We start from the raw sequence: 26237 nt of genomic DNA on the forward strand, positions 1-26237 counted from the left end.
CCATGGCTCACGGGCCCAGCCGCTCCGCGGCATGTGGGATCTTCCCGAACCGGGGCACGAACCCATGTCCCCTGTATCGGCAGGCGGATTCTCAACCACTGCGCCACCAGGGAAGCCCACATCCTCTCCCTCTTGAGCCTCCCTCCCACCCTCCCTATCCCACCCCTCCAGGTCATCGCAAAGCACGGAGCCAATCTCCCTGTGTTATGCTGCTGCTTCCCACAAGCCAACCATTTTACATTCGGTAGTGTACGTATGTCGATGCTATTCTCACTTCACCCCAGCTTCACCCTCCCACCCCATGTCCTCAAGTCCATTTTCTATGTCTATCTCTTTATTCCTGCCTTGCAAATAGGTTCATCAGTACCTTTTTTTTTTTTTTTTAGATTCCATATATATGTGTTAGCATATGGTATTTGTTTCTCTCTTTCTGACTTACTTCACTCTGTATGACAGACTCTAGGTCCATCCACCTCACTACAAATAACTCAATTTTGTTTCTTTTTATGGCTGAGTAATATTCCATTGTATATATGTGCCACACCTACTTTATCCATTCATCTGTCTATGGACATTTAGGTTGGTTCCATGTCCTGGCTATTGTAAATAGAGGTGCAATGAACATTTTGGTACATGACTCTTTTTGAATTATGGTTTTCTCAGGGTATATGCCCAGTAGTTGGATTGCTGGGTCATATGGTAGTTCTATTTTTAGTTTTTTAAGGAAGTTCCATACTGTTCTCCATAGTGACTCTATCAATTTACATTCCCACCAACAGTGCAGGAGGGTTCCCTTTTCACCTCACCCTTTCCAGCATTTATTGTTTCTAGATTTTTTGATAATGGCCATTCTCACTGGCATGAGGTGATACCTCATTGCAGTTTTGATTTGCATTTCTCTAATAATTAGTGACATTGAGCATCTTTTCATGTGCCTCTTGGCCACCTGTATGTCTTTCTTGGTGAAATGTCTATTTAGGTCTTCCACCCATTTTTTAACTGGATTGTTTTTTTGATATTGAGCTCCATGAGCTGTTTGTATATTTTGGAGATTAGTCCTTTTTCTGTTGTTTCATTAGCAAATATTTTCTCCCATTCTGAGGGTTGTCTTTTTGTCTTGTTTATGGTTTCCTTTGCTGTGCAAAAGCTTGTAAGTTTAATTAAGTCCCATTTGTTTATTTTTGTTTTTATTTCCGTTACTGTAGGAGGTGGGTCAAAAAAGATCTAGCTGCGGTTTATGTCAAAGTGTCTTTCCTACGTTTTCCTCTAAGAGTTGTATCTTTTTTTTTTTTTTTTTTTTGCAGTACGCAGGCCTCTCACTGTTGTGGCCTCTCCTGTTGCGGGGCACAGGCCCAGCCGCTCCGCAGAATGTGGGATCTTCCCGGACCGGGGCACGAACCCGTGTCCCCTGCCTCGGCAGGCGGACTCTCAACCACTGTGCCACCAGGGAAACCTGAGTTGTATCCTTTTTAAAAAAAATTAATTTTCCCACAGCTTTATTGAGATATAATTGACATACAATATTGTGTAAGTTTAAGGTGTACAATGTGATGATCTGATACACGCACATCATGAAATACTTATCACAATAAGGTTAGTTAACACATCCTTCATCTCACACAATTACCGTTTTGTTGCTATTATTGTTGTTGTTATGATGAGAAAATTAAAGCTCTACTCTCCTAACAAATTTCAAGTATACGATAAAGTATTGAGAACTATAGTCACCTTGCCCTACCTTAGATTCCCGGAATACATTTATCATATATTGAAAGTTTGTACCCTTAGACGAAAATCTCATTTCCCCCACCCCTCATATGGTACTTTTATTTCTAATTTTTTGAATACTGTTTTCCATAGTGGCTGTACCAATTTAAATTTCCACCAACAGTACACCAGGGTTGCCTTTTCTCCACATTCTCCCCATTTGTTATCTCTTGTCTCTTTGACAGTAGCCATTCTGACAGATGAGGGGTGCTATCTCACTGCGGTTTTGATTTGCATTTCCCTGACGATTAGTGATGTTGAACATCTTTTCATATACCTGTTGGCCATCTATATGTCTTCTCTGGAGAAATGTCTATCCAAGTCTTCTGCGCATTTAAAAAATCTGATTGTTTATTGCTATTGAGTTGTATGAGTTCCTTGGATATTTTGGACATTAGCCCCTTTAAAGATGGGTGGTTTGCAAATATTTTGTCCCATTTTGTAGGTTGCCCTTTATTTTTGTTGTTGTTGTTGTTTCTTTTGCTGGGCTTTTTAGTTTGATGTAGTCCCACTTGTTGATTTTTGCTTTGGTGTTTATACTTTTAATGTCATATCTAAAAAGTCATCCAGAAATTTCCAAAAATCCAAGACTGATGTCAAGGAGCGTTCCCCTATGCTTTCTTCTAGGAGTTGTACGGTATCAGGTCTTATGTTTAAGTCTTTAATCCATTTGGAGTTAATTTTTGTGTGTAGTGAAAGATAGGAGTCCAATTTCATTCTTCTGCATGTGAATATCCAGCTTTTCCAGCACTATTATTGAAGAAACTATCCTTTCCTTATTGATTATTCTTGGCTCCCTTGTCAAATAGTAGTTGACCATATGTGTGTGTGTTTATTTCTGAGCTCTCTGTTTCATTCATCTACGTGTCTGTTTTTATGCCAGTACCATACTGTTTTGATTATTATACCTTTGTAATACATTTTGAGATCAGGAATTGTGATGCCTCCAGCTTCATTCTCCTTTCTCAAGATTGCTTTGGCTATTTGGAGTTTTTTGCAGGTCCATAAGAATTTTAGTATTTTTTTTTTCTATTTCTGTGAAAAATGCCATTGGTATTTTGGTAGGGATTGCACTGAATCTATAGATGGCTTTAGGTATTATGGATATTGAAACAATATTAACTTTTCTGATCCGTGAACACAGGATATCTTTCCATTTATTTGTGTTTTCTTCAATTTCCTTCTTTTCTTGTAGTATCCCTGTCTGGATTTGGTATTAAGGTAATGCTGGCCTCGTAAAATGAGTTTGAGAAGGACTGGCATTAATTCTTCCTTAAATGTTTGGTAGAATTCACCCATGAAGCCATCTGGTCCTAGGTTTTTCTTTGTTGGGAGGTTTTTAATTACTGCTTAAATCTCCTTACTAGTTATTGGTCTGTTCAGATTTTCTACTTCTTCCTGATTCAGACTTGGTAGGTTGTATGTTTCTAGAAATTTATTTATGAATTCTAGGCTGTTCAATTTGTTCATCATAGTCTCTTATGAGACTTTGTATTTCTGTAGTATCAACTGTAATGTCTCCTCTTTCATTTATAATTTTATTTGAGTCCTCTCTCTTTTTTTTCTTGGTAAGTCTAACTAAGCAGTCTTGTTTATCTTTTTAAAAAAACAACTCTTAGTTTTGTTGATCTTTTCTATTGCTTTCCTATTTAATTTATTTATCTCTACTCTGATTTTTTTTTGTCTCCTTCCTTCTGATTACTTTGGGCTTAGTTTGCAAAGTTAGGCTGTTTATTTGAGCTTTTATAAAATGTAGGCATTTATCACTGCCTTTGCTGCATCCCATCACTTTTGGCATGTTGTGTTTCCATTTTCATTTGTTTCAATATTTTTTATTTCCCTTTTGATTTTATCATGACCCACTGATTGTTCAGGAGCGTGCTGTTTAATTTCCACATATTTGTGAGTTTTCCAGTTTTCTTTCTGTTAGTAATTTCTAGTTTCATACCACTGTAGTTGGAAATGATACTTGGTATGATATCAGTCTTTTAAAATTTGGTAAGTCTTGTTTTGTAACATAACATCCTGGAGAATGTTTTATGTGTACTTGAGAAGAATTTGCATTCTGCTGCTGTTGAATGGAATGTTCTGTATATGACTGTTAGGTCTATTTGGTTTAAAGTATAGCTCAAGTCCAATGTTTCCTTACTGATTTTCTGTCTGGATGATTGATCCATTGTTGAAAGTGGGGTACTGAAGTCCCCTACTATTACTGTATTCTTTCCTACTACTCCTTTCAGGTCTGTTAATATTTACTTAATATACTTAGGTGCTCTGGTGTTGGGTGCACATATATTTAACAATTGTTAAATCCTCTTGATGAATTGACTTCTTTGTTATTATATAATGATCTTCTTTGTCTCTTGTTACAGTTTTTGACTTAAAATCCATTTTGTCTGATATGTTTGACTACCCCTGCTCTCTTTTGGTTTCCATTTGCATGAAATATCTTTCTCCATCCCTGCACTTTGAGCCTATGTGTGTCCTTAAAGCAGAAGTGAGTCCCTTATAGGCAGAATAGAGTCTTTTTTTTTTAATCCATCCAGCCACTCTATTCCTTTTGATTAGAGAATTTAATCCATTTATATTTAAAGTAATTATTGATAGGTAAGGACTTACTATTGCCACCTTGTTAATTGTTTTCTGGCTGTTTTGTAGGTCTCTTGTTCTTCTTCCTTTCTTGCTGTCTTCCTTTGTGAATTGATGATTTTTTTGGAGTAGTATACTTTGACTTCCTTCTCTTTATCTTGCATGCATCTACTATAGGATTTTGTTTTGTGGTTACCTTGAGGCTTACTTGAAACATCTTACAGATATAGCTGTCTATTTTAAGCTGTTAACAATTTACCTTTAAATGCATACAAAAACTCTACCCTTTTACTTCCCTCCCCCCATTTTAGTTTTCGATTTCCTCATTTACATATTGTAATATTCTGTATTCATCAACAAAGTATTGTAGCCACAGCTATCTTAAATACTTTTATCCTTTAACCTTTATACTAGAATTAAGTGGTTAACACACCACCATATTACAGTATTAGAGTATCCTAAATCTGACTATTTATTTTACCAGTGAGTTATATATTTTCACACGTTCTCATGTTACCAATTAGTGTCCTTTTGTTTTGACTTAAAGAACTCCTTTTAGCATTTCTTGTAAGGCAGATATAGTGGTGATAAACACTGTAAGTTTATGTTTTTTGAGGAAAGTCTTTATCTTGCCTTTATCAGCTTTGAAATCATTTGAGAGGCAGTGTGAGTAGTTAAGGAACAGACCCCAGCCCACCTGCTTTAGAAACCCCAGCCCTGCCATGTACTTAACATTTGAATCTAGGCAAGTTATTTAGCCTCTGGACGTCCATTTCCTCATCTCTAAAGTGGAGATAATAATAGTACTGACTTTTTAAGGTTGCTGGTGGATGAAATGACATGTTACACAGAAAACACTTAGGAGGCTGCTGGTCCTCCTTAGATTTCATCAGATGCTGCCCCTGTGAGGCCTGGCACCCCACCAGCCACAGACGGATAGATGGCAGGGCCTGAGCAGCTGGCACTGGAACCAGAGACTGTGATATTCCTACGGGTTATTTTTTGGCCCTGCTGGCCTGGAGTCAGGACTATCATTACAGCCAAGGACCTAGACCCAGGCAGCCTTGAGTGGCACCCACTGTGTTGGCAAACCCCTCTGAGTGCTGGCTGGCAGGTGGTTCATGCCCAGGAAGCCTCTGTGTATGTCACAGACAATTACACCAAGAGTTATACCTCCACCGTCAACAGGGTGTGCCTGTGAGGGTTTGGAGGTGGGTGGAAGGCGAGGAGGAGGTGGTCTGAGGCTGTGAGGTCTGGGCAGAGAAAAGGGCAGGAGACTGTGTCATGGGTAGTTTATACTCTCCCTCAGCTAAAGGCATAAACTCCTCTTTCTAAAATACCAGCACCCTCTAGTGGGAGTAAGTCTCCATTCGCACTTCAGGGTTCTTAACCTGGAGTTGCTGAATTTAGAGGGGAAAAATATACGCCTTCATTTTCAATCACTGCCAACTGAAATCGAGCATTTCCTTCAATAACGGATGTATGCAACCAACCACAGGGGTGCCAATAAACAGAAACTGTGACTTTATCACCAATAAATTAACAAGTATTTTTATATCACGTTACAGTTGTTGCAGATAACATTACAGTTGTTGCAGAAATATCATTTACATTTATCACTACTTTGAAACTATGCCAGCAATTACCTCTGCCCCTGGAGCATGTTATTTAGCACATTAATAAAGAAGCACATATGTTATCAGACTTGCAATTTGTTTTTATTTATATTGAAGCTGTAATACAATATAATTGTTTTCTTTTGAGTCTTATGTGTTCTATTTTATGCACTTAAAAACGTTATCCTGAGATAGGGTCCATAGGCTTCACTGGGCTGCCAAAAGGGTCCATGCTTTGCAGATTCTATTCCATGATTCTTTTTTTCTGAATCCAGATGTTTTTATTTCAAATTTACTGTTCTTGGCAACATCCGATAACTCATTAACTACTCTTTCAAAAACAGCTTTGCTGAAATAAAGTTCACATGCTATACAACTCACCTATTTAAAGTATACAGCTAAATGTTTTTTTTTGTATAGTCAGAGTGGTGCAACCATTACTAAAATAGACATTTTCATCACCCCAAAAGAGAAACCCCATACCCATCAGCAGTCAATTCCCATTTTCCCAACCATCCTACCCTTAAGCAACCACCAGTTTACTATTTTCTGTCTCTATGAATTTGCCCATTCTGAACATTTCATGTAAATAGGATCACACAATGTGGGATCCTTTGTAAATGGTTTCTTTCACTTAGAATAAAGTTTTCAAGGTTCATCTATGTCGTAGCTTGTGCCTGTTTAAAGAGGACGCTTCCAATATTTTCTTATTAAAACTGTTTGTTTATTATAAGCATTTGATAGATACCTTATTTCAGGTTAAGGAAGTTCTATTCCTGGTTTTCTAAGACCTTTTTTTTTTTTCCCATAAATTGAGAATTTTACCAAATGCCTTCTCAGTATCCAATCAGATAATTACACAATGTTTCTCCTTTTACACTGTTTAGATCATGAATGACACCACAGAATTTTCTAGTGTCAAATTACCCCTGCATTCCTGGGATAAACCCAAGTGGTCATAATACATAGTCATTTTCAGCCTCCTAATATCTCTGCATCTAGATTCACAAATAAAATTGGCCTGTAATTTTTGTTTTTTCTTCTATCTTTATTGAGTTTGGATATCAAGGTTATGGTGCCCTTATAAAATGACTTGGGGACTATTCCTTCATCTTCAGTTGTCTGAAACAGTCAGTATACATTTGGAATGAACTGTTCCTTGGAAGTTTGCTAGAACTCACCTGTAAAGTCACCTGGGTCTGAGATTATTTTTGTGAAAAGGTTTTAGATTACTGCTTCAATGTTTTAATAAATTATGGAATTGTAGGCCTTCTATTTCTTCTTAAGTTGGTTTTATTACTTTTTCTAGGAAAAAAATTCCCATTTCATCTAAGTTTTAAAATGCATTAGCATGAAGTTATTGAACAATTGTATCATATTATAATTTTCATAACCTTCACTGTGTCTGTAGTTACATCTCCTTTTACAACCCTAATATTATTTTCCTGTGCTTTCTATTTCTTATCTCTCTTGCCAGATGTGTGTTTGTCTTTTCAAAGAACCATCTTTTGGTTTTATTTGGTTCTCCCTGTTTTCTATTTGATTTTGGCTTTTATTTTTATCTCCCTTTTTAGGGGCAGGGTGGGGACTTATTCTATTATCCTTTTTATAACTTCTTAGAAACTTAGCTAATGAATTTCAGCCTTTCTTCTTTTCAGATTAGCATTTACTATAAATTTCCTTCTATCTACCACTTTTACTGTATCCCACAAGTTTTGATATGTAATATTTTCTATTGTCATTCAGTTCTAAATATTAAAAAAATTTTTCCATTGTGATTTTTTTCTGACCAAAGGGCTATTCAGAAATATCAAGGTTTATGGTAATTTTAAACTGTCTTCGTTGTTGATATCTAACTTAATGGCACTGTGGTCTGGGAATGTGGTCTGCATGACATCAATTCTTTGAACTTTGTGAAGACTTGCTTTGTGGTCTTGCATGTGATGATTTCAGTCATTGCTGCATGTGTGCTTGAGAAGAATGTGATTTTTAAATTACTGAGTGCAGGGTTCTGTGTTCATCAAATCCAGTTTGTTTTTGATTAAATCTTCTACAGCTTTATTACATTTTATCTTTTGAAGTAGTAATAACTCAGAGAGGCTTGCTGAACTCTCCCACAATGATGGTACATTTCTCAATTTCTCCATGAGGTTGAATTAATTACTGCTTTATATATTATTTAGATTTTTAAGATTAGTTCTGTACAGGTTTAGATTTATCTGTTGGTGAATGAAACGACCAGAATGTATCACTCTAATAATACTTAAGTCTATTTTAATCTGAATTTAAGACAACTAACCACCTTTCTTTTAGTTAGTATTTGCTTGGTATTTCTTTTTTCATCCTTTTACTTTCAACCTTGGTGTCTTCATACCTCAGATATTAATATAAGCTGCAAGTAACTGGATTTTATTTCATCCAATCTAACAGTCTCTGACTGTTAATAGTCACCTTGTTCCACTTACATTCGTTATGGTTACTGATATCTTTTAACTTGTTTCTACCATTTTAGCTTGGTTTCTATTTGTCTCACTTTCTCTATGTTTCTTTTTTCCTCTTTCTTGTAGTGTGTGTGAGTTTTCTTTTGTTTTGTTTTCTTTTGTTTTGTTTGTATGTTTGTTCATCTGGGAGATTTCATTTTATTGGTTTTTAGTTTGGCTTTGTATTTAAATTGTTTGCTGTTAGACTTTACCCAGTATTTCTTTGAAAGAAAAATTATTTATTTCTTTTTGGCTGAGTTGGGTCTTCGTTGCTGCATGCGGGCTTTCTCTAGCTGTGGCAAGCAGGGGCTACTCTCTGTTGCTGCACGTGAGCCTCTCATTGCGGTGGCTTCTCTAGTTGCGGAACTCGGGCTCTAGGTTCGCGGGCTTCAGTAGTTGTGGCACGTGGGCTCAGTAGTTGTGGCTCACAGGCTCTAGAGTGAAGGCTCTGTAGTTGTGGCTCACGGGCTTAGTTGCTCCGCGGCATGTGGGATCTTCCCGGACCAGGGATCGAACCCGTGTCCCCTGCATTGGCAGGCAGATTCTTAACCACTGTGCCACCAGGGAAGTCCTTACCCAGTATTTCTGTATTGTTTAAAAGGGAGGAACTATTTCCTTTATCAGTATTGTCTGCCATTTTTATCTAGACGCCTATATATGTACGTACACACCCACACCCGCACACATTCTCTCTCTCTCTCTCATATACAAGAATTTTTGTGAGACTGATTCCCAGAAATGTAATCTTTAGCTCAAAAAGTTATATACCATTTTGAAACTACATTTTAAACTTAATATTTCATGGACACCTTTTCATGTCATTAAATATTTTTCTATAATACTATAATTGCTCACAATATTTTACTATTGTAAAATTAATTGTATTTAAAACTAACTCCCTATTTTTAAATGCTAATTTTGCTTATAACTTATCGCTTCTTATAATTAAACAAAGTGATGATTAATATTCCTGGACGTACAAGAATGACTTATTTGTTTTTTTCTTCAGATAAAATCCTACAAGCAGAATTACTGAATACTCTTTAGAGTACATGTACTTTAATATGTTTCAATACCAAATTTATACGTACAGTGAAAGTTTACGAGAATTTGGGGTCTCCAAATGTTTGAAAACTCTGGGTAATATAATTTCTCTTATCTGTGCCTGGTTGTCAGATGGAAGTTTATATCTCATTGTTTAAATTTACATTTTTTTCCTTATAAAGTTAAACATTTTTCACATGCTTACAGCTACTTGTATATCTTTGGTGAATTGTCTAATCTGCTCAGACCACTTTTATTTGGGGTATGTAATTTTTTAATGTATTTTACATTTAGGATGGTATGCTTTATACTCGCTGCAAACATTTTGCCCTAGTGTATCATTTGCCTTTTAATTTAATGTTTATGTGATTTTTCACGTACAGAAGTTATTTTTCTATATGCAAATCAATCTTTTCCTTCATAACTTCTGATTTTGGCATCACACTTTAAAAGGCCAGCTACAATTCCAATGATATATACATGTTTCCTTTTTTTCTTCTGGACTTCCCTTGTTTTAACTTTTACATATGGATCTTTAATTAGGACGGGGGGAGGTACAAGATTTGAGGTAGAAACCGCACTTGCCTTTTTTCTCCTAATGTTTAATTAGTCATCCTAGCTGATTTATTGGATAATTGATCCTATCTTCTTTATCATCTATTAAATTCATTCAGATACTTGTGTTTGTTTCTAACTGATCAGTTTGGCCCCACTGATCTCTTTACTTCCTGCATCAGTTCATCTGGGAGATTTCACTTTATTGGTTTTTAGTTTGGCTTTGTATTTAAATTTTTTGCTGTAGATTTTGACCAGTATTTCTGTATTATTAAAAAGGGAGGGGCTTCCCTGGTGGCGCAGTGGTTGAGAGTCCGCATGCCGGTGCAGGGGACACGGGTTCGCGCCCCGGTCCGGGAAGATCCCACATGCCGCGGAGCGTCTGGGCCCGTGAGCCACGGCCGCTGAGCCTGCGCGTCCGGAGCCTGTGCTCCGCAACGGGAGAGGCCACAACAGTGAGAGGCCCACGTACCACAAAAAAAAAAGAAAAAAAGGGAGGGACTATTTCCTTTATCAGTACCGTCTGCCAATTTTTATCTAGAAGCCTATGTATGTATGTACACACACAGGTGCGCGTGCACACACACACTCTCTCTCTCTCTCATATACAAGAATTTTTGTGAGACTGATTCCTAGAAATGTAATCTCTTTCACTCTGTGGTACATGGGACATCTTCATATCTCAGATGGCAACTCCTCCCTCAAGACTGAACTTTTGAGGGAGTTTCTTGGCTATTCTCACACAATTATTCTTCATGATGAAATGTGAAGTCATTTTGTCAATCTCCTTCTCTTCCCACCAAAAGCTTTATTTTGATTGAAACTGTGTTATGTTTATATACTCTGTCGGGTAAGAATGGATATCTTTTATAGTATCATTTTCCAATCCCAGAACATAAAATGTTTTTCTGTTAATCAAGGCTTCTTTTGTATCCCATAATAAAGTCTATAGTTTTAAAAAAATAACAGCTTTATTGAGATATAATTCACATACCATACAATTCACCCATTTAAAGTGTACAATTAGTTTTTAGTATATTCAGAGTTGTGCAATCATGATTGCAGTCAATTTTTAAACATTTTTCCACCACAGCAAAGAAATCCCATACCCATTAGCATTCACTCCCTCATTTTCCTCCAATATCCCTGTACTAGGCAACCACCAATTTGCTCTGTCTCCATGGATTTGCCTATTCTGAACATTTCATATAAATGAAATCATTCAGAATGTGCTCCTTTGTAACTGGCTTCTTTCACCTAGCATGTTTTCAAGGTTCATCTCTTTATGGTCAAATAATATTCCACTTTGTGAATATGCAACATTTTATTTATCCATTCGTCAGCTGATAGACATTTGTGTGGTTTCCACCTTTTGGCTAATAAATAATGCTGCTATAGATATTTGTACACATGTTTTCGTGTGCACGTTTTCACTTTCCTTTGGTATATACCCAGGAGTGGAATTGCTGGATCATATGGTAGCTTACCTTCTGAGGAATTGTCAGACTGTTTTCCAAAGCATCTGCACCATTTCACATCCCCACCAGCAGTGTATGTATGAGGGTTCCAAATTCTCCACATTCCTGTCAACATTTGTTATAGTCTTTCTTTTTGATGGGTGTGAAGTGGTATTTCCACTGTGGTTTTGATTTTGCCTTTCTCTGATGACTAATGATGTTGAGCAATTTTCACATGCTTGTTGGTCATTTATGTATCTTCTTTGGAGAGTATCTATTCTTATCCGTTGCTCATTTTTCAATTGGTTTTTTTAATTATTGATTTATAGGAGTTCTTTATATATTCTAGATTAAAGTCTCTTATCATATATATGATTTGCAAAAATTTTCTCCCATTCTGTGGGTTGTCTTCTGTTTCTTTTTTTTTTTTTAATATTTATTTATTTGGTTGCACAAGGTCTTAGTTGCAGCAGGCGGGCTCCTTAGTTGCAGCTCCAGGGCTCCTTAGTTGTGGCTCACCAGCTCCTTAGCTGTGGCATGCATGTGGGATCTAGTTCCCTGACCAGGGATCTAACCTGGGCCCCCTGCATTGGGAGCAGGGAGTCTTATCCACTGTGCCACCAGGGAAGTCCCTGTCTTTTGTTTCTTGATGGTGTCCTTGAAGCACAAAAGTTTTAAATTTTGATGATGTCCACCTTATCTGTTTTTTTCTTTGGTTGTTTGTGCTTTTGATGTCATATCTTAAAAACCATTGCCTGGTCCAAGGTGATGAAGATTTACACCTATGTTTTCTTATAAGAGTTTTATTGTTTTAACTCTTACATTTAGGTCTTTGATTCCTTTTGAGTTAATTTCCATGTGAAGTGTGAAGTAGGGATTCAGTTTCTTTCTTTCATTCTTTGCTTTTTTTTCTTTCTTTTCTTCTCTTTTTTTTTGGATATGGGTATCCAATTGCCTTAGCACCATTTCTGAAAAAACAATTCTTTCCCCCTTTGAATTGTTTTGGCACCCTCATCAAAAATTGATTGTAAATGTGAGAGTTTATTTCCAGACTCACGATTTTATTCCACTGACATATAAATATATCTGTAGCTTTGTGGTAAGTTTTGAAATCAGGGAGCTTGAGTCCTCCAACTTTTTTCTTCTTTTTCAAGATTGTTTGGGCTATTCTGGGTCCCTTGAATTTCCCATTCTCAGGCTTTTTTGCTGCTGGGATGAATGAGCTCTCTTTTCGATTTGGTCAATGCTGTGTACAGAAAACTACTGAATGTCATATATTTATTTTTGTGTCCAGCTAGTTTACTCTGCTCTCCCATAAGTTCTAAATGTTCCTCAGTCCATTAGCCAGTGTTTCTCAGCTAGACAATCATATCTTTTGTAAGTAATAGTAAGCTTGACTCTTCCTTCCCAAGTTTATGTCTCATTTATTTTTCTTCTCATTGTTTTTCCTTGTATTTCAGAATATGGTTGACACTATTCACAGCGTGACATTCTTGTTTTGCTCCTCGTTTTCATAGGATTGCCTGTTATTAAGGACTATATTATCCATTCCAGGTCATCACTAGATATCACACTGTCTGTTGAATTGGAATAAACACATTTGTCATCTTGAAAAAGTCTTTTTACTCCCAGTCACTAAGAGTTTTCATCAGGTCGCATCACATTAGGATAATTAAATGGTTTTTCTCCTCTGTCCTATTCATATGATGAATAATATTAATAAACTCTTAACGTTGACAGCCCCCTGCGCCGGCCCCGTGTGTAAACTGTATCTCCTGAGCCAGTAGGAACAAATTACCTCACACTAACGGGAATAACTCAGGTCTTACTGGTGCAGCTCCCACCTGTATAATATAGAACAGATGTCATAAACTGAAAGTCAGTAGGTCATGTCTGGTTTGGCCTACAAAGCGGTTTAAAATACTGTTTTGAATTAGTTTCCAGCATTTAAAAATCAGGAGATTTCAGATTAAGAGTTCCAGTTTTTGGTTTCTCTTTACAAATTATAAAATCTGATCACACTAGCCCTGCATTCTCACATGATCACAGTGAGCTGAAGTTGCCCCCCTCAGTGGGGGGTGCTTTAGGGGTCTCCTCATTTGCATCCTTTCCACACCCTATTGTCTCCATACTGTATTGTCCCCAGACATCAAGGTCAAGGGTCGGTTGCCATGTTCTGTATTTGTGCAGTAGTTTTTCTTATAACAGAATTGTGTAAAACTGAAATATGTCTTGTAATCATGTCTCTAGCAAATGTGGAAAAATAAAAGGGGCCAAGAGGGAGATGTGCTTCGGGAGACATGCGTGCATGCATATTTCTTGGCAGAAGTGAAGAATATTCCTATAATGTTTAATACACAAAGTGTGCCTGTTGAAAGGATACAATGTGAGATGCCACCAGATAAAAAACTCGTAAGAAGAATATGGAAAAGATGTGTAGGGGAAAGAAAACCTTACTGAACCGGAAAAAAAGAAAAAAAAGACTGAAATGTCAATAGGGTTTGTTTCAGGAGGCACAGACCATCAACAATACTATCGTGAAATGCCGTAATCTAGTAAGTGAACACCGTCTCCCCAGTTCTGTCCCTGAGTCTGAGCTGTTCGGCTCTTGGAGACATTTGAGTGTCTGACCCCTGCTCCAGTCCTGGGTGGCTGCAGTTCTAAGTCCTGGATAATAGGTGTCAGGTGCTGATTGTATCTCCCAGTTGGTCTGCCCTCTTGGGACAGGGAGACACAGGTGGAGCTGAGTGGGACAGTAGGGGTGGGGTGGGGGTGGATAACAGGCAAGCTTAACAGCTGGGTCACACCTGCTGGTGGAGAAAGAGAATGTCCACTTTTGATGTGGGATGGGACCAAGTGGTCTTCATGGGATGCTCAGCTCCCTGGTAGTGAACCCTAATGGGCACCTCTGTTTCGGCTTTCCTCCACCTTCAGTTTTAGGAACACCAAAGACATGGAAGAAGGCAAGGATGCCATAACTTCTCTAGCACTCTCTGTAGCTTTCAAAGTGCTCTCAGAAGCCACCATGTCAATCTGGCACACGCCATGTCATTCTCACTACTCAGTTCCTGCTTCCAGAGCCTGCTTCCTGCTTCCCTTCTTCCCTACTTGGCCACGTCTGGGCTGTCTCCACCTTCCCCCTTCTCCTTGTTTTGTGGTGGAAAAAGTAAGGACGGGGAGACCAGAGTCCGTGGCCACCCTTCTCAAGTCGTACGACCTCAGGCACATCCTCTCACAGCCTTTGTGGCTCTGTTTCCTTATTTGTAAAATGGTGGGTGTGAAGGTCCGGGTGGTGGGTGAGGAGTAGAAGTACTAGATGGTTCTGGGCGCCTTCCCATCTCTAACTGTAGGCTGGAATCAATTCTCTGCGTTCATCCAAGAGTACTTTCTGTTTCTATGTTTTTGGGGAAGTTGCTTTTTCTCGGTATTTAGCGAGTCAGGAAAAGAAAAATCATTGGCGTTCACATCTCTCAACGCCTCAGGTAGGGCTGTGGCTTTTGACCAGCAATAACGGCTGATCTTGCGGCCAATTTTGAACGCCTCTAACAGATATTGTGACACAGAGTCCCGTTCAAGAGTGGAAATGGAAATTCCTGCCTTGCCCTTTGCGAACTCTGACATAAACTGCGATTCTTTCGTTGCCAGGGCTGTCAGCACAGTAGCCAACCTTCTCATTCCCAGTTTGCAATGAGAAAACGGAGGCACAGGGAAGTGCAGTGGCTTCCGGGATCCCGCGAAGAGCTCTTCCAGCTCCGGTAAAACTACATCTGCCGCGTGGCCTGTGGGGAGAAAGGGGGCGGCCAGAAAAGGGCCTCGACTCTGGAGACTACCCCAACCCGCCTTCAGGAGCCGAGAAATGGCTAAGTCACAGCCACTGGTGGTGGAAGGCGGGAAAGTCAGACCAGAGGCTGGAGCAGCAGTGCGCAAAGTCTGGATCGGCTGGTATTTCTAGGAAGGTTTCTGCCGAAGGGTGAGGCTCACGGCACCCGTCTGCACAGCAGGAGTGCAGACACTTTAAATGTTAACAGCACCCAAAGAAAATAGAAGTAGGAGGAGGAAGTGGGGCGCTCGGTCGCAGTGAGAGAAGGAAGCAGCTCGTCGGAGCTTCCCCTTTCTCCTCCTTCCCCGAAGCCCTCACGCCAGGCCCCTCTCCTGCTCCGCCCACCCATCCAGCCCCGGCCGAAGCCGCGCTTCCGCTCCCCCGGCCTCACCTCACCTCATTCCTGGGGGGTCGCTGGTGCTCGTTGCTGGCGTCCCTTCTGCCGTGCCCGCCCCCTGCCAGGGCTGTTCCTTCCGAGGGCAGACGGGCTCAGAGATGGGGCAGCTTCTCAGGCGCGCGGCGGGCTCGAGCCAGACTCCGAGGACGCTTGGGTCAGGCCGGCGCCTCGCCGACGCTGCCCGGCCACCAGGTGGCGCTAGAGGCCGGTTGGGTGGCCAGCCCCGCCCCGCTCCCGCCCCGAGCAGGCCCGGCCCCGGCGTGGCCCCGCCCCCAGCCCGCCGTCGGAGCGGAGCCCGGATAGATGCTAGGACTTACCGCGCGCGTCTCCAGCTCGGGCGTGGTGGTCCCGACCGTACCCAGAGTCGCAGGGAGTCGCCGCTGGAGAGGGGCTCGGCGCCCAGCGGGGACTGCAGGTGTGTGGCCGGGGCGCGGGGGCGCGGAGGGCACGCGTGGGGGCCCGAGGCCGAGACAGAGTTGCCCGCTGACCGTCGGGGAGCCGTGCGCCCTAAGAGCATCAGCTGCAGCGGGTGGGCTGGACAGAGGCTGCTGTCTTCTGGCTCCGTGAATAGGGTCCACTGATGGGGACGGGATCCGCACACATGCGTGCCCAGTAATCCCGGAGATAGAAGGGCGTTTCGGCGACTGTCCATCCTTATCTAGGTAGCCACTGCTGGCCGTGTCTGTGCGGTCCGAGCGTGGCCGCAGCCTTCTGCTGCCTCTTTTAAGGCCGCCCTTTGTCGTGGGGTCAAAGAGTCTGCCCTCCCGTCTGAGAGCTCTCTCGGTGAGCCTTCGCATAAGGGGTCCTTAGCCACCAGGACCTCTAGCGAGCGTGGGTCCCCAGACAGTGGCTGCTGTCAGCGGATTCGTGTTTACACCCCGGGTGTCCCTGTGTGACTCTGTGTGCGTGTGTGCATGTGTGTGCGCGTGGGCGTGCGTGCTGGCCTATCCCAGGCCTGGGGTAAATAAGCAAGAAGTTCAGGTCAGTAGGAGGAAGGAGATTGTTCAGAGGGAAAAGGAAGGCGAGATGAAAGCAGCAGGATGTGGTATCAAGTGAGTTACAAGCCTCCTGCAGAGAGGAGGAGTGGGTTTAGGCGAAATGAGGGCCAGAAGTAGGCCAGGTCTGCCTCCAGGGTCCTGTCTGGATCCCCTTCTCTTCCTGCCTGTGTGGTCGTTCTGTCTTCTCCTCCACAGCTCCCTTCCTCCTGGCCTGGGACCACCCAGTAGGGCACTGGTTCCCAGAACTTGTTAAAACACACATTCTCCAGGCACCCCCTACAGCACAGCTTTCCAAGGGTGGGGTCTGGAATCTGTATTTTTCTAAAATTTGAATAAGCTCCTGAAGTGATGGGGCTGGTGCCGTTGTTTGGGAACCCTGTGTGGTGTGGAAAGGAGGCCGGGGGGCTCCAGCCGGGCCCGGCTGGCACTGGGTGTTTGCAGAACAAGGGAGTGGACGTCTTGTGCTTACCTGCTTCCTCAGTGTGGCCATCGTGGTGTGGGTCCAGGAAGACAGAGAAGACAGTTTCAAATGGTCCAGCTCTCTCTTCCTGCTTCAGGGTACCCTCCTCTGCTTTCTGGAGAATAACTAGCTGGGACGCTGGGTAGGGACAGCTCAGGGTCTTTGTATGCTGGGCCTCATTGGGGTTTTAAGACCCCTGCCAATCTCTTAGGTGAAGGATGACAAATTATCTTCTCTCCACAAGCTGTAGTGGAAGAGGACCTTTCTGCCTCCCCTCCCTGTCCTTCCCTCCCTCCCTCCCGTGCACCCCTTTTCGTTTCTTTCGAGAAGAATCAAGTGGAAGCTAACTGGGTGAAAAGCATGTTTGGGGTTACTGGAAGGGTCGTGATGGGGAGGCTTCACAGTGGAGGCTGCTCCGTAGTCCCAGGTTAGTGGTTGATCACAAGTTTACTGGCTGAGAAGTGGGAGAAGGAGAGCCAGTCGCCTTTGCGTGGGCAGCCCAGCGTTGGAGGCCCCAGCTTGGGTTCAGACAAGCACTCAAATAGTGTTGACTTGGTATTAGTTTAGAGAGGCTCACCCCAAGAAGCCGAGCTGGCCAGCCCTGTGGGACCTCTGTGAACCAGAAGGCTTGTCTGGTGCAGCTGTGGGTGGGCTGAAAGCCTGGATCAGCTTCTTAAGAGAGGAAGCTTCTGGAGGGGCAAGATAGGGTAGTCGCCAGCAGCTCAAGGGAGAGGCGTGAAGTTTTGAGCTTTGAGCTTCTGTCATAGATGGGGTGGGAGGCGGACAAAGGAAAGACTACATCTGACTTCTGCCCAAAGGCAAGATGAGACACTCCCACAGCAAACATATATTACATATTAGGATATTCCATCAATTTGAAGATGTACATATTTTCACTTTTTTTTTAACAATTCTGAAATCAAGATGCATCTTACCATCAATGGTATCCTACCATTATAATAGGAGCAATATTTCTTTCTTAATGGCACACAAAATAATGGTGCATCTTACAATTGATGGCATCTTTTTTTTAATTTATTTACTAAATCAGAGTTTCTAAAACTGTTCCATCTGTCCTGCAAGATGTTCCACGAAAAAGAAAAGGACTCCTGTCTAAAAGTTCATGAAATAGGAAACCCTATTCCTTCCTTAGAGATTTATCAAGCACGCTAGCACACTAAAGTCTGTGAGAAGTCCTATAGTCGAAAAAGTGATTTAATTTTTTTTAACATCTTTATTGGAGTATAATTGCTTTACAATGGTGTGTTAGTTTCTGCTTTATAACAAAGTGAATCAGTTATACATATACATATGTTCCCGTATCTCTTCCCTCTTGCGTCTCCCTCCCTCCCACCCTTCCTATCCCACCCCTCAAGGTGGTCACAAAGCACCGAGCTGATCTCCCTGTGCTATGTGGCTGCTTCCCACTAGCTATCTGTTTTACATTTGGTAGTGTATATATGTCCATGCCACTCTGTCACTTCGTCCCAGCTTACCCTTCCCCCTCCCTGTATCCTCAAGTCCATTCTCTAGTAGGTCTGCATCTTTATTCCCGTCATGCCCCTAGGTACTTCTGATCATTTTTTTTCTCTCTTTTTTTTTTTTACATTCCATATATATGTGTTAGTATACGGTATTTTTTTTCTCTTTCTGACTTACTTCACTCTGTATGACAGTCTCTAGGTCCAACTGATGGCATCTTATTCAATTCTGTTAAACACGATGTGTGTTTTACAGATATGGGGGGATGCTTTCGATGTACACAGGTACACACAGAATTATGTCATTCTTGTAAGTGAATTTGCACACATCACTTTTTCCAGTAGCTCTACCTTCTAAACACCAAAACTTTCATGGTATCCAGTTTTAAAGGAAATCTTTGTCAAATGTGTTGCTTGCCTTTGTAAATCTAGCACACGGTATGTGCTTTAATAATTTCTTGAAAATATCAAACGGTTCTACCTGCCATATTGTACCTTGGGTCTGCTCGGGGCAAAATTTCTGTCATCTTTCTTTTTGTCCTTTCCCCCTTTAGCTATAACTTCATGGTGTTGGGCAGTGGGCTAAGTACTTCTCCATTTCCTTTAATCTTCACAGCCACACTCTGAGGTCGCTACAGCTGTTATCTTTATTTCATGTTGGGGGGAAACTGGGGGCCGAGACCACACTGCTAGGAAGTACCAGAGCTGGGCTGATGACCAGAGATGACCCAGCCCAAGTGGCAGCCTGTCTGTGCCTGTGGAGATCGTGGCTTGTAGGGCATGACTTTGGGGGCCTGAATCGTGGCCGTCTCCAGGTCTTTTCTGTTTGCTTCCAGGCTAGTGGCTGGGAGGTTATGGATAGTTGGGTTGTCAGCTAAGTGACTTCCGGATACGCGAGGTATAGCTGTAGCAAGGTGCATGTGATTGGAGGGTGGAGGGCGATGAATGGGAAAAAGTGGGTGACTGGTGGCACAGAGCAGGCACTGGCTCCTTCTTGTGTCTAGCGGCTCTAGCAGTCGGGGCACATGGCTTTGAGCTTTAGAGTTTGTCCTCAGCGGGAGACGCCTGCCTCCAGCCTTCCCCAACTCCCAGCCCAGCCTCTTTCCTGTTGCCATGGTGATGTAAGGCAACCAATCTGAACAAGTCGCTTTTCAGCTGCAGATCCTTCAGAGCTGCTCTTGCCCTCTGGAGAAGGTCCGTACCCCTTAGCGTGGCTAGTAAGGCCCCCTGCCCCCCAGCCCGGGTCACCCTGCCTGCTTCAGCTCCTGAAGCTCGGGCAAACCGCTGTACCGTTGCACGTGTTCTTCCTTCCCTCCACGTTGCCCTTCCCTTCCTCTGCCTGCCCAGTGGACCGTGAATGCATCCTTGGATGCCCAGCTCCAACCTCATCACCTTTAAAGTCTTTCCCAGTCCCCTCCTCACTCCATAGCACTGGCCACCCTGTCCTTCTGTCCTCACCGTGCCTTTCATGTCCTACCAGAGCACTGGCCCGTCTGGCCTGCAGGGTCTGAGCATCAGTGACCAGCCGCCTGATGCTCAGCCTGGCTGTTCAGCCATCACCACCGCAGGATCTGTCCCCAGGATGTCTCAGGTGAGAAATCCCCGCGTAGCAGCAGTGGAGGATGTGTGTACAGGGTGGTGTGAGGGGCAGAGGGTGGGGTGCAGAGGGAGTGGTGCACTTTTCATTTTCGTGTCCTGCAGTCTTTCTGCTGTTGTTGTTGACCTAGGCAAATGAGTCTGTGTGGTTTCCTCGTGGGGGGCAGGGCTGGGCTGTGAAGACTAAAGGCAGCTTCCAGGCTTCTGCCTCTTGTGGAGTCAAGGGACCGTGTTCCTGCCTGACTCCTCCGCTCCCAGCCCTGTGACCCTGGGTGAGTCCGTGTACGTCTCTGGGTGTCAGTTTCCCCGTCTCCCTCCAAGTGCACACGAGATGCTTTCCATGGCCCCTTCCTCACCTCCAACGTGCCGTTCCTTGGCTTAGCACTTCTGCACGGAGCACCTTCCGGGTGCCGGGCACGTGCTGGGCTCTGAGGATCCTGAGTGCGACAGATAATGTTCCTGCCCTCGTGGAAATTAGTCTAGCGGGCAGGGCACTAGACACATATCATGTAATGACAGTCGTGACAATGATGGGGTCCTCTGAGAGTACAGAAAGGGAGCCCAGTATAGTTTGGGGGTTAAGGAGAGGCTTCCTTGAAGAAGTCACATTCGAGTTGAGACTTGAGAGACACAGCAATGCTAACAAAAGTAGTTCCTAACACTGAGCAGACACATGCTAAGCGCTCTTTGGGTGCACCCTCTCAGGTATTCCTTTCGGCATCTCTGTGGGGTGTGGGGTCCTCCTCTCCTGCGAGAACGAGGTGAGATAACTCTGGCATAGACCAGGGGCTCATCCCCTGTGCCCCATCTCCTCCTTCCTTGCCCCTCCCCCATACTCCAAGGTCTGGCTTCACGGCATTAAGGCCATAAGCGCTGTTACGGGGCGCCTCCCTTTTCCTTTGCACTGATCGTCGCCAGAGAACGTGTTTCGTGGCTCCCTGCAGGAGTCCCCTGCAGGAGTCCCCTGCATTTGTGCTTTTATGTTGGCCATCCACGGAAAGCCACCGCGTAGTCTGCTGGCCCTTCATTTCGTCTGTCTTGGAGCTGCTGTCCTTGCAGGGTTAAGCAACCCGATTTTGTGTATTCTCTAAGAAGTCACCTCTTCAGCCTTCACATCCTTCTTCTTCATCCCAAGTTTTCTTCCCAGGACCACGAGGTCTCTGCGGACGTACCTCTGGCTTTTGGGTCTGAGCATTTGTTCCTGAATGGCTTGGTGGTTTTGACTCGTGTCAGGCAGTTCTCCCCACAGCCATTTCCATGCAGCCGGGCTGAGGCCACCCACCTCCTCAGTGCATTTTCTGGGTGAGATCACATCCACACCTGCAGCTCTTATGGAAGAGTTTTGAACCCTCTCTCAATAACGGGCCTCTCTGAAAACTGATAAAGTGATAGATCATCTCCTCCACCCCCTACCCCCCTGCCAGAAGGCACGCGTGTGCACACACACACACGCTCTTGCAAAGTTTTGCAGAAAACCTCAGGGTCTTCTCAGACCTCTGCTGTCCACCACGGAGCCCAGGTGAATAGCCCCTGTTCTGGAAAACAGGACTTTGTCTTCACTGATTTCTTTGGCTAACCCCCAGCACAGCTCCACGCGGGAGTCGGCTGTTGTCAGAGGCAAGGTGGGGTGATGATGGGTAGTGAACACATGCAGGCTGCAGAGGAGGCCGCTGGTGACTCCCTGGGGTGCTCTCGGGGCTCCGTGCAGGGACCAGTCCCGAGCCACATGCGCGCTTTCTGGGTTTATTGTCAAGTCTTGAATTCAGTCCGTTTGCAAGATGATTAAAGAACATTACTTTGGCTAGTGGTGTCCTTAAAAGAAACCCTCTGATCCGCGCCCCCCCCAACCAGGGAGCTAGATTTAAGGCTCCAGAGAAGCCAGAGACCACGAGGCCAGAGAAGGTGCGTGTTTGTGCCTCTTCGCACGAAGACACTGTCCAGGAAGCAGAGAGGCAGCCACTGCTGCTGTTTTTGCCGCATGTGTTCTCACGGCCTCCCGCATGCCCAGGGACTGGCGGGAGCCTGAGGCTTTGTTTCACTGATGTGGTCACAGCTCTTTAAGGGCTGATGCCTTGAAGTCAAGTGTCACGTGTGAAGGAAGTTTTCTTCAATTCCTCATTTGTAAGGATTTGTTAAAGCATGAATGGAAGTCAGGTTTGTCGGTTAACAACTTGAAGCATCTACTGGGAAACTCTTGTATTCTTTCACCTTGAGATAGATTTGCATGACATGTTATATCATTAACTTCCTTCTGCTCTGCTTGCACTTCTGGAATAAACTCTACTTGGTCAAGGAGTTTTGTTCTTTCTGTACAGCGCTGGGCTTGATTTGCTGCGATTCCCTTTAGGATTTTTGCATCTATGCTCGCAAGTCAGGTCGGCCTATATTTTCCTTTCCCGTACTGCCATTGTCAGGTTGTGATGTGCTGGTTTTGTGACGTGCTGGGTTTGGAGGCATTTCATCTCCTCCTGCACCCTGTGGACAGCTTGTAGAGCTGGGAATGATCTGTTCCTTGGAGGCTGGGAGAACAACTCTGGTCTTAGGTCTTCCACTGCTGGATTCTTGGTTTCCCACCCCCCCCCAAGCCTTCCTCTCCTTTTCTCTCTTCCTCAGTCCTCCCACGTACACACCTAGCACCTCAGTGCTCCCAAGCTGGAACCCGAGAGTCATCTTTGATTCTTGGGCCTCCAACAGTCAGCCAGTAATTCCCATGAGTCCCAACTTTCTCTGCCCTTTGGCTAAGGGAAGGCCCATTTCCACGCTTAGATGCTTCCATCCATCTGGAGAGCAGTTCAAGGCCAGGTGCTGCGTTTAGCGGGGATGCAGATAAACCACGTTATACCCGGAGAAAGGTAACCAAGATAGTGGTGGCATAATACAAAATGTTTACGGAAGGAGAGATGTTCTTCTCTAAGAAGAGGATGTAAGGGAGAAGTCATGTCCATCTTTAGATGTTTGAAGGGCAACATCCTTTGGAAAAGGTGAAGACCTGCCCTGTGGAGGTCATTCTCCAAGAAGGGAAAGGGACTAATGAAGGGAAATTATAAGGAAATAGACCTCAGCTCGCCACAAGGAAGATCTTGAAGAAAGTCAGACCGGATTAACAATGGAATGGGCGGCCTTGTGGTAGTGAGTTCCCCATTGGGAGATGTATTCGGGGAAAATACATGTCAGATGTAGAAACTAAAGCCATGAGAATGGAGACGGAGATCACTTCATTTCTAAGAGTTGGTAGCTCTCCAGATCACAGTGGCCGTGTCATACTGGCTGTAGAAAAAGTTGGTTGTTCTGAGAACATGATTTGAATTTAAGAAATTCAATGGCCTTGAATAAACAGATCCCAAAGCTGGGCAGTCCCCTTACGAATCCCACAGCCCTGCTTCACAGCCCGTTTCCCCAGACCAGGAGCCTGTTGGCGGTTAGAAAACCAGAGCCGTCCATGGTGAGACCCTGGAAGCATGAGTGGACACCGGGCTGCTTGCCCATATCCTGTGCTGGAGAAGGGGCTTTTGTGATGGTGGCGGGGGTCTCTTGTTCTTGCCTCCTTCCAACACCTGGTGAAGTAGACTACTTCAGAGTCACCTTCCCGTGTGGCTGTCACAGATAAACTCTCAGGGCCAACCCCCCCAACCAGGTTGCGCTGGAAATTACTGGCCTCTTGTTCTTGGGGTTTTCGAGCCAACGTTTTGTGGGCCTTTGCATCTTGCATTCACTTCTGTACTGACATCTTGGGAGTTTCATTTTGAGAAAACCCCAAACTCAGAGCTCTCCTTGGCCTGTTGCTGTGTTTAAGAAAACACAGGGGGCTGTGGTGTGATGTTCAGGCTCCAGGATGGGAATAGAAGATGAGCTGTCTCATCCTAGCTGTCCCCCACTCACCTCCTTGCCTCTCTGAGCCTGTTCCCTCTTGGATCAATGGGCTCTATATTCTGACACCCCATGAGTTTTCAAAGTCTGCTGTCCTAGAGTACATCAGTAGGAGCTGCTCTGACGGGCTGAGCAGAGAGGGGACCCGCTCCTTCCTTCATGGTACCCATGTCATGGCGGGACTCGCAGAGACTAAAGTCCTTCTGATCACGGTGGTGCCCTGCCTCCCTCTGCCCAGGCTTCTCTACTGGATGGCTTCCTCTAAGGTCATTGGTGGCCTTGTAATGGCAGATTCCAATGGCCTCCTCCCAGTTGCATCTCTCTCTGCAGTGTCCGTAGCATTTGCTGCCCAGCACCCCTTCCTAGAGCCTCTTCCTCACCGTGTGCACCCCCTGGCGTTCCTCTGCACATTTCTCTTCTTGCCGGCTGTGGATGTGCTTAGCTCCCTCACCCCAGACCCTTGTCTCCAAGCCCATGCTGGTCATTTTCACCATTTCAACATCAACACACGCCCAGAGCCCAACTCTTCATCCACAGAGCAGGCTTCCTCTCCAGACTTCCCCATTTGGGGGTCTCTAGTGAAACCAGACTCCTGGTCTGGAGATGTCGCAGTCACCTCTGAGTCCTTCCTCCCTCTTCCTGTCCCCGCTCTCCAGCCAGCTTTGATGCTGCTTCCTTTCCCCCAGGGTTCTTGCTTCTTCTCATTTCCCCATCGTCCTCCCGGCCACACCACTCAGCTTTCGTCACCATCACCGTAGGCCTGCTCATGGGCCTTCCGGGCCCTGCTCTCTTCCTTGCTTCCCCAGGAGATTCTTCTAAAGAAACTCCTTCGTCATCATACTCAGAAGCCTTTGGTGCCACCCGCCTCCTAGGGAAAGTCCAAAGTCCAAGGTCTTGTGTTCTAGTTTCAAAGCTGAGTCCCGCTATCTTCTCCATGAATCCACACCCTCTCCTCCAGCCTGACTCAGGTCCCCCAAGACCTGATGGGTGTTCTTACCTCTCGCCTCCCCCTCCCGATGAGGAAAACTTCCCAACCATCGTGTTCAGTGCCAGCTCCCCACTGCAGGGCCGGCATCTGGTGATGCTCAGCTCGTGTTCGGTGCATGAATGATTGCCTGGTAGCAGCCAGCACAGAGGAGGCCTGGGTCAGCCCCGGTGGCTGATGACTCGGTGTCTGAGATCTTTGTGGGGTTCAGTCATCCTCTGGGGATGCACCCTCCAGGCATCTCCCTGGATTCTGTGGGCATCTGAAGGGGCAAAGCCCTGTGTCTTTGCAGTCCAGTACGGGCGAGACAAGGCAGATGTCCTCCCCTGGGGAGCTTCAGAGCCCCGGAGCCCCTGGCGAAGTCCAGCTGCTAAGCCCTGGCTCCTTGGGAACTTCCGTCCCACCCTCCAAGTTACTCAGATTCAAGGCAGCAGCTCTCTAAGTCAGGGAGCTGGGAAGCCCTGGGGAGCTGCCCCGGGGACAAGCCACTCCCAGGCTGGTGACCCCGCCTTACACAAGCCTGGGGAAGTGTCTGTTTGCAACATGGTGTTTACAAGGCAGAGGGGCTTCCTGTCTGCCTACCAGGCAGGCTGTGGGGCAATCAGGAGCTGTGTCTTAAGGGGAGTGGGGCAATGAAATGCTTGGAGGATTTCTGAGGATTTTTCAGACATCCCAGGGGGTGCCTGGCCGTGCTGACCCTGGAAGACGCCAAGGGTGAAGTGGAACGAGCTCCAGTTTTTAAACTGGGAGAAAATTAAGTATGACTGATAATTATTATTAATTTGCACATTGCCCTTTACAGAAAGCATTGTTAACAATCGTGGCCCTGCTAGTCTAATGTACGGCCCATCAGAGTGAAAAGCGGTTCCCTTCGGTCACTCCCAAGCAGGGATGAGCTTCTTTTTCCTTTCCTTTTTTTTTTTTGAAAGGGAGTTATGCTTTGGGGAGGAAAGAAGGCTTTCTGGGGGAAGGAGAGAGTAGTGGAAAGGCCTCCCCAGGAGAGAGAAGCTTTCCATTCTACTTCCGAGTCCATCCAAGGTGGAGAGTGACGCGCCTCTCTGTGCCCACCTGAGAAATGGGCTGAGGCTGGCCCACCCACCAACCTGGAACCGACCAGCATGGCGC

The 26237-nt window shown here is 44.6% G+C and overlaps 1 protein-coding gene across 7 annotated transcripts in view; it reads left to right on the forward strand.

Annotated features, from left to right (window-relative positions):
* Window positions 1-16007: 16007 nt before the first annotated feature.
* The window catches only part of PIK3R5 (phosphoinositide-3-kinase regulatory subunit 5), a 72823-nt gene continuing 62593 nt past the window's right edge, over window positions 16008-26237 (forward strand). For 4 of the 7 annotated variants that reach the window (XR_003791809.1, XR_003791810.1, XR_003791813.1 and 1 more), the window contains exon 1: window positions 16014-16140. Coding sequence is in view for 1 of the 7 variants with exons in the window: in XM_029210628.1 (XP_029066461.1) it covers window positions 16029-16140 (112 nt within the window). In the remaining 6 variants the exon portion in view is untranslated. Of the gene's footprint in view, window positions 16141-26237 lie in introns of all 7 variants that reach the window. The other 3 variants (XR_003791811.1, XM_029210629.1, XM_029210630.1) reach the window with 1 other exon arrangement.

This window comes from Monodon monoceros, unplaced genomic scaffold, assembly GCF_005190385.1.
Source record: "Monodon monoceros isolate NGI ecotype Baffin Bay Population unplaced genomic scaffold, NGI_Narwhal_1 Super_Scaffold_9, whole genome shotgun sequence".
In the NCBI taxonomy this organism is placed as follows: Eukaryota; Metazoa; Chordata; class Mammalia; order Artiodactyla; family Monodontidae; genus Monodon; species Monodon monoceros.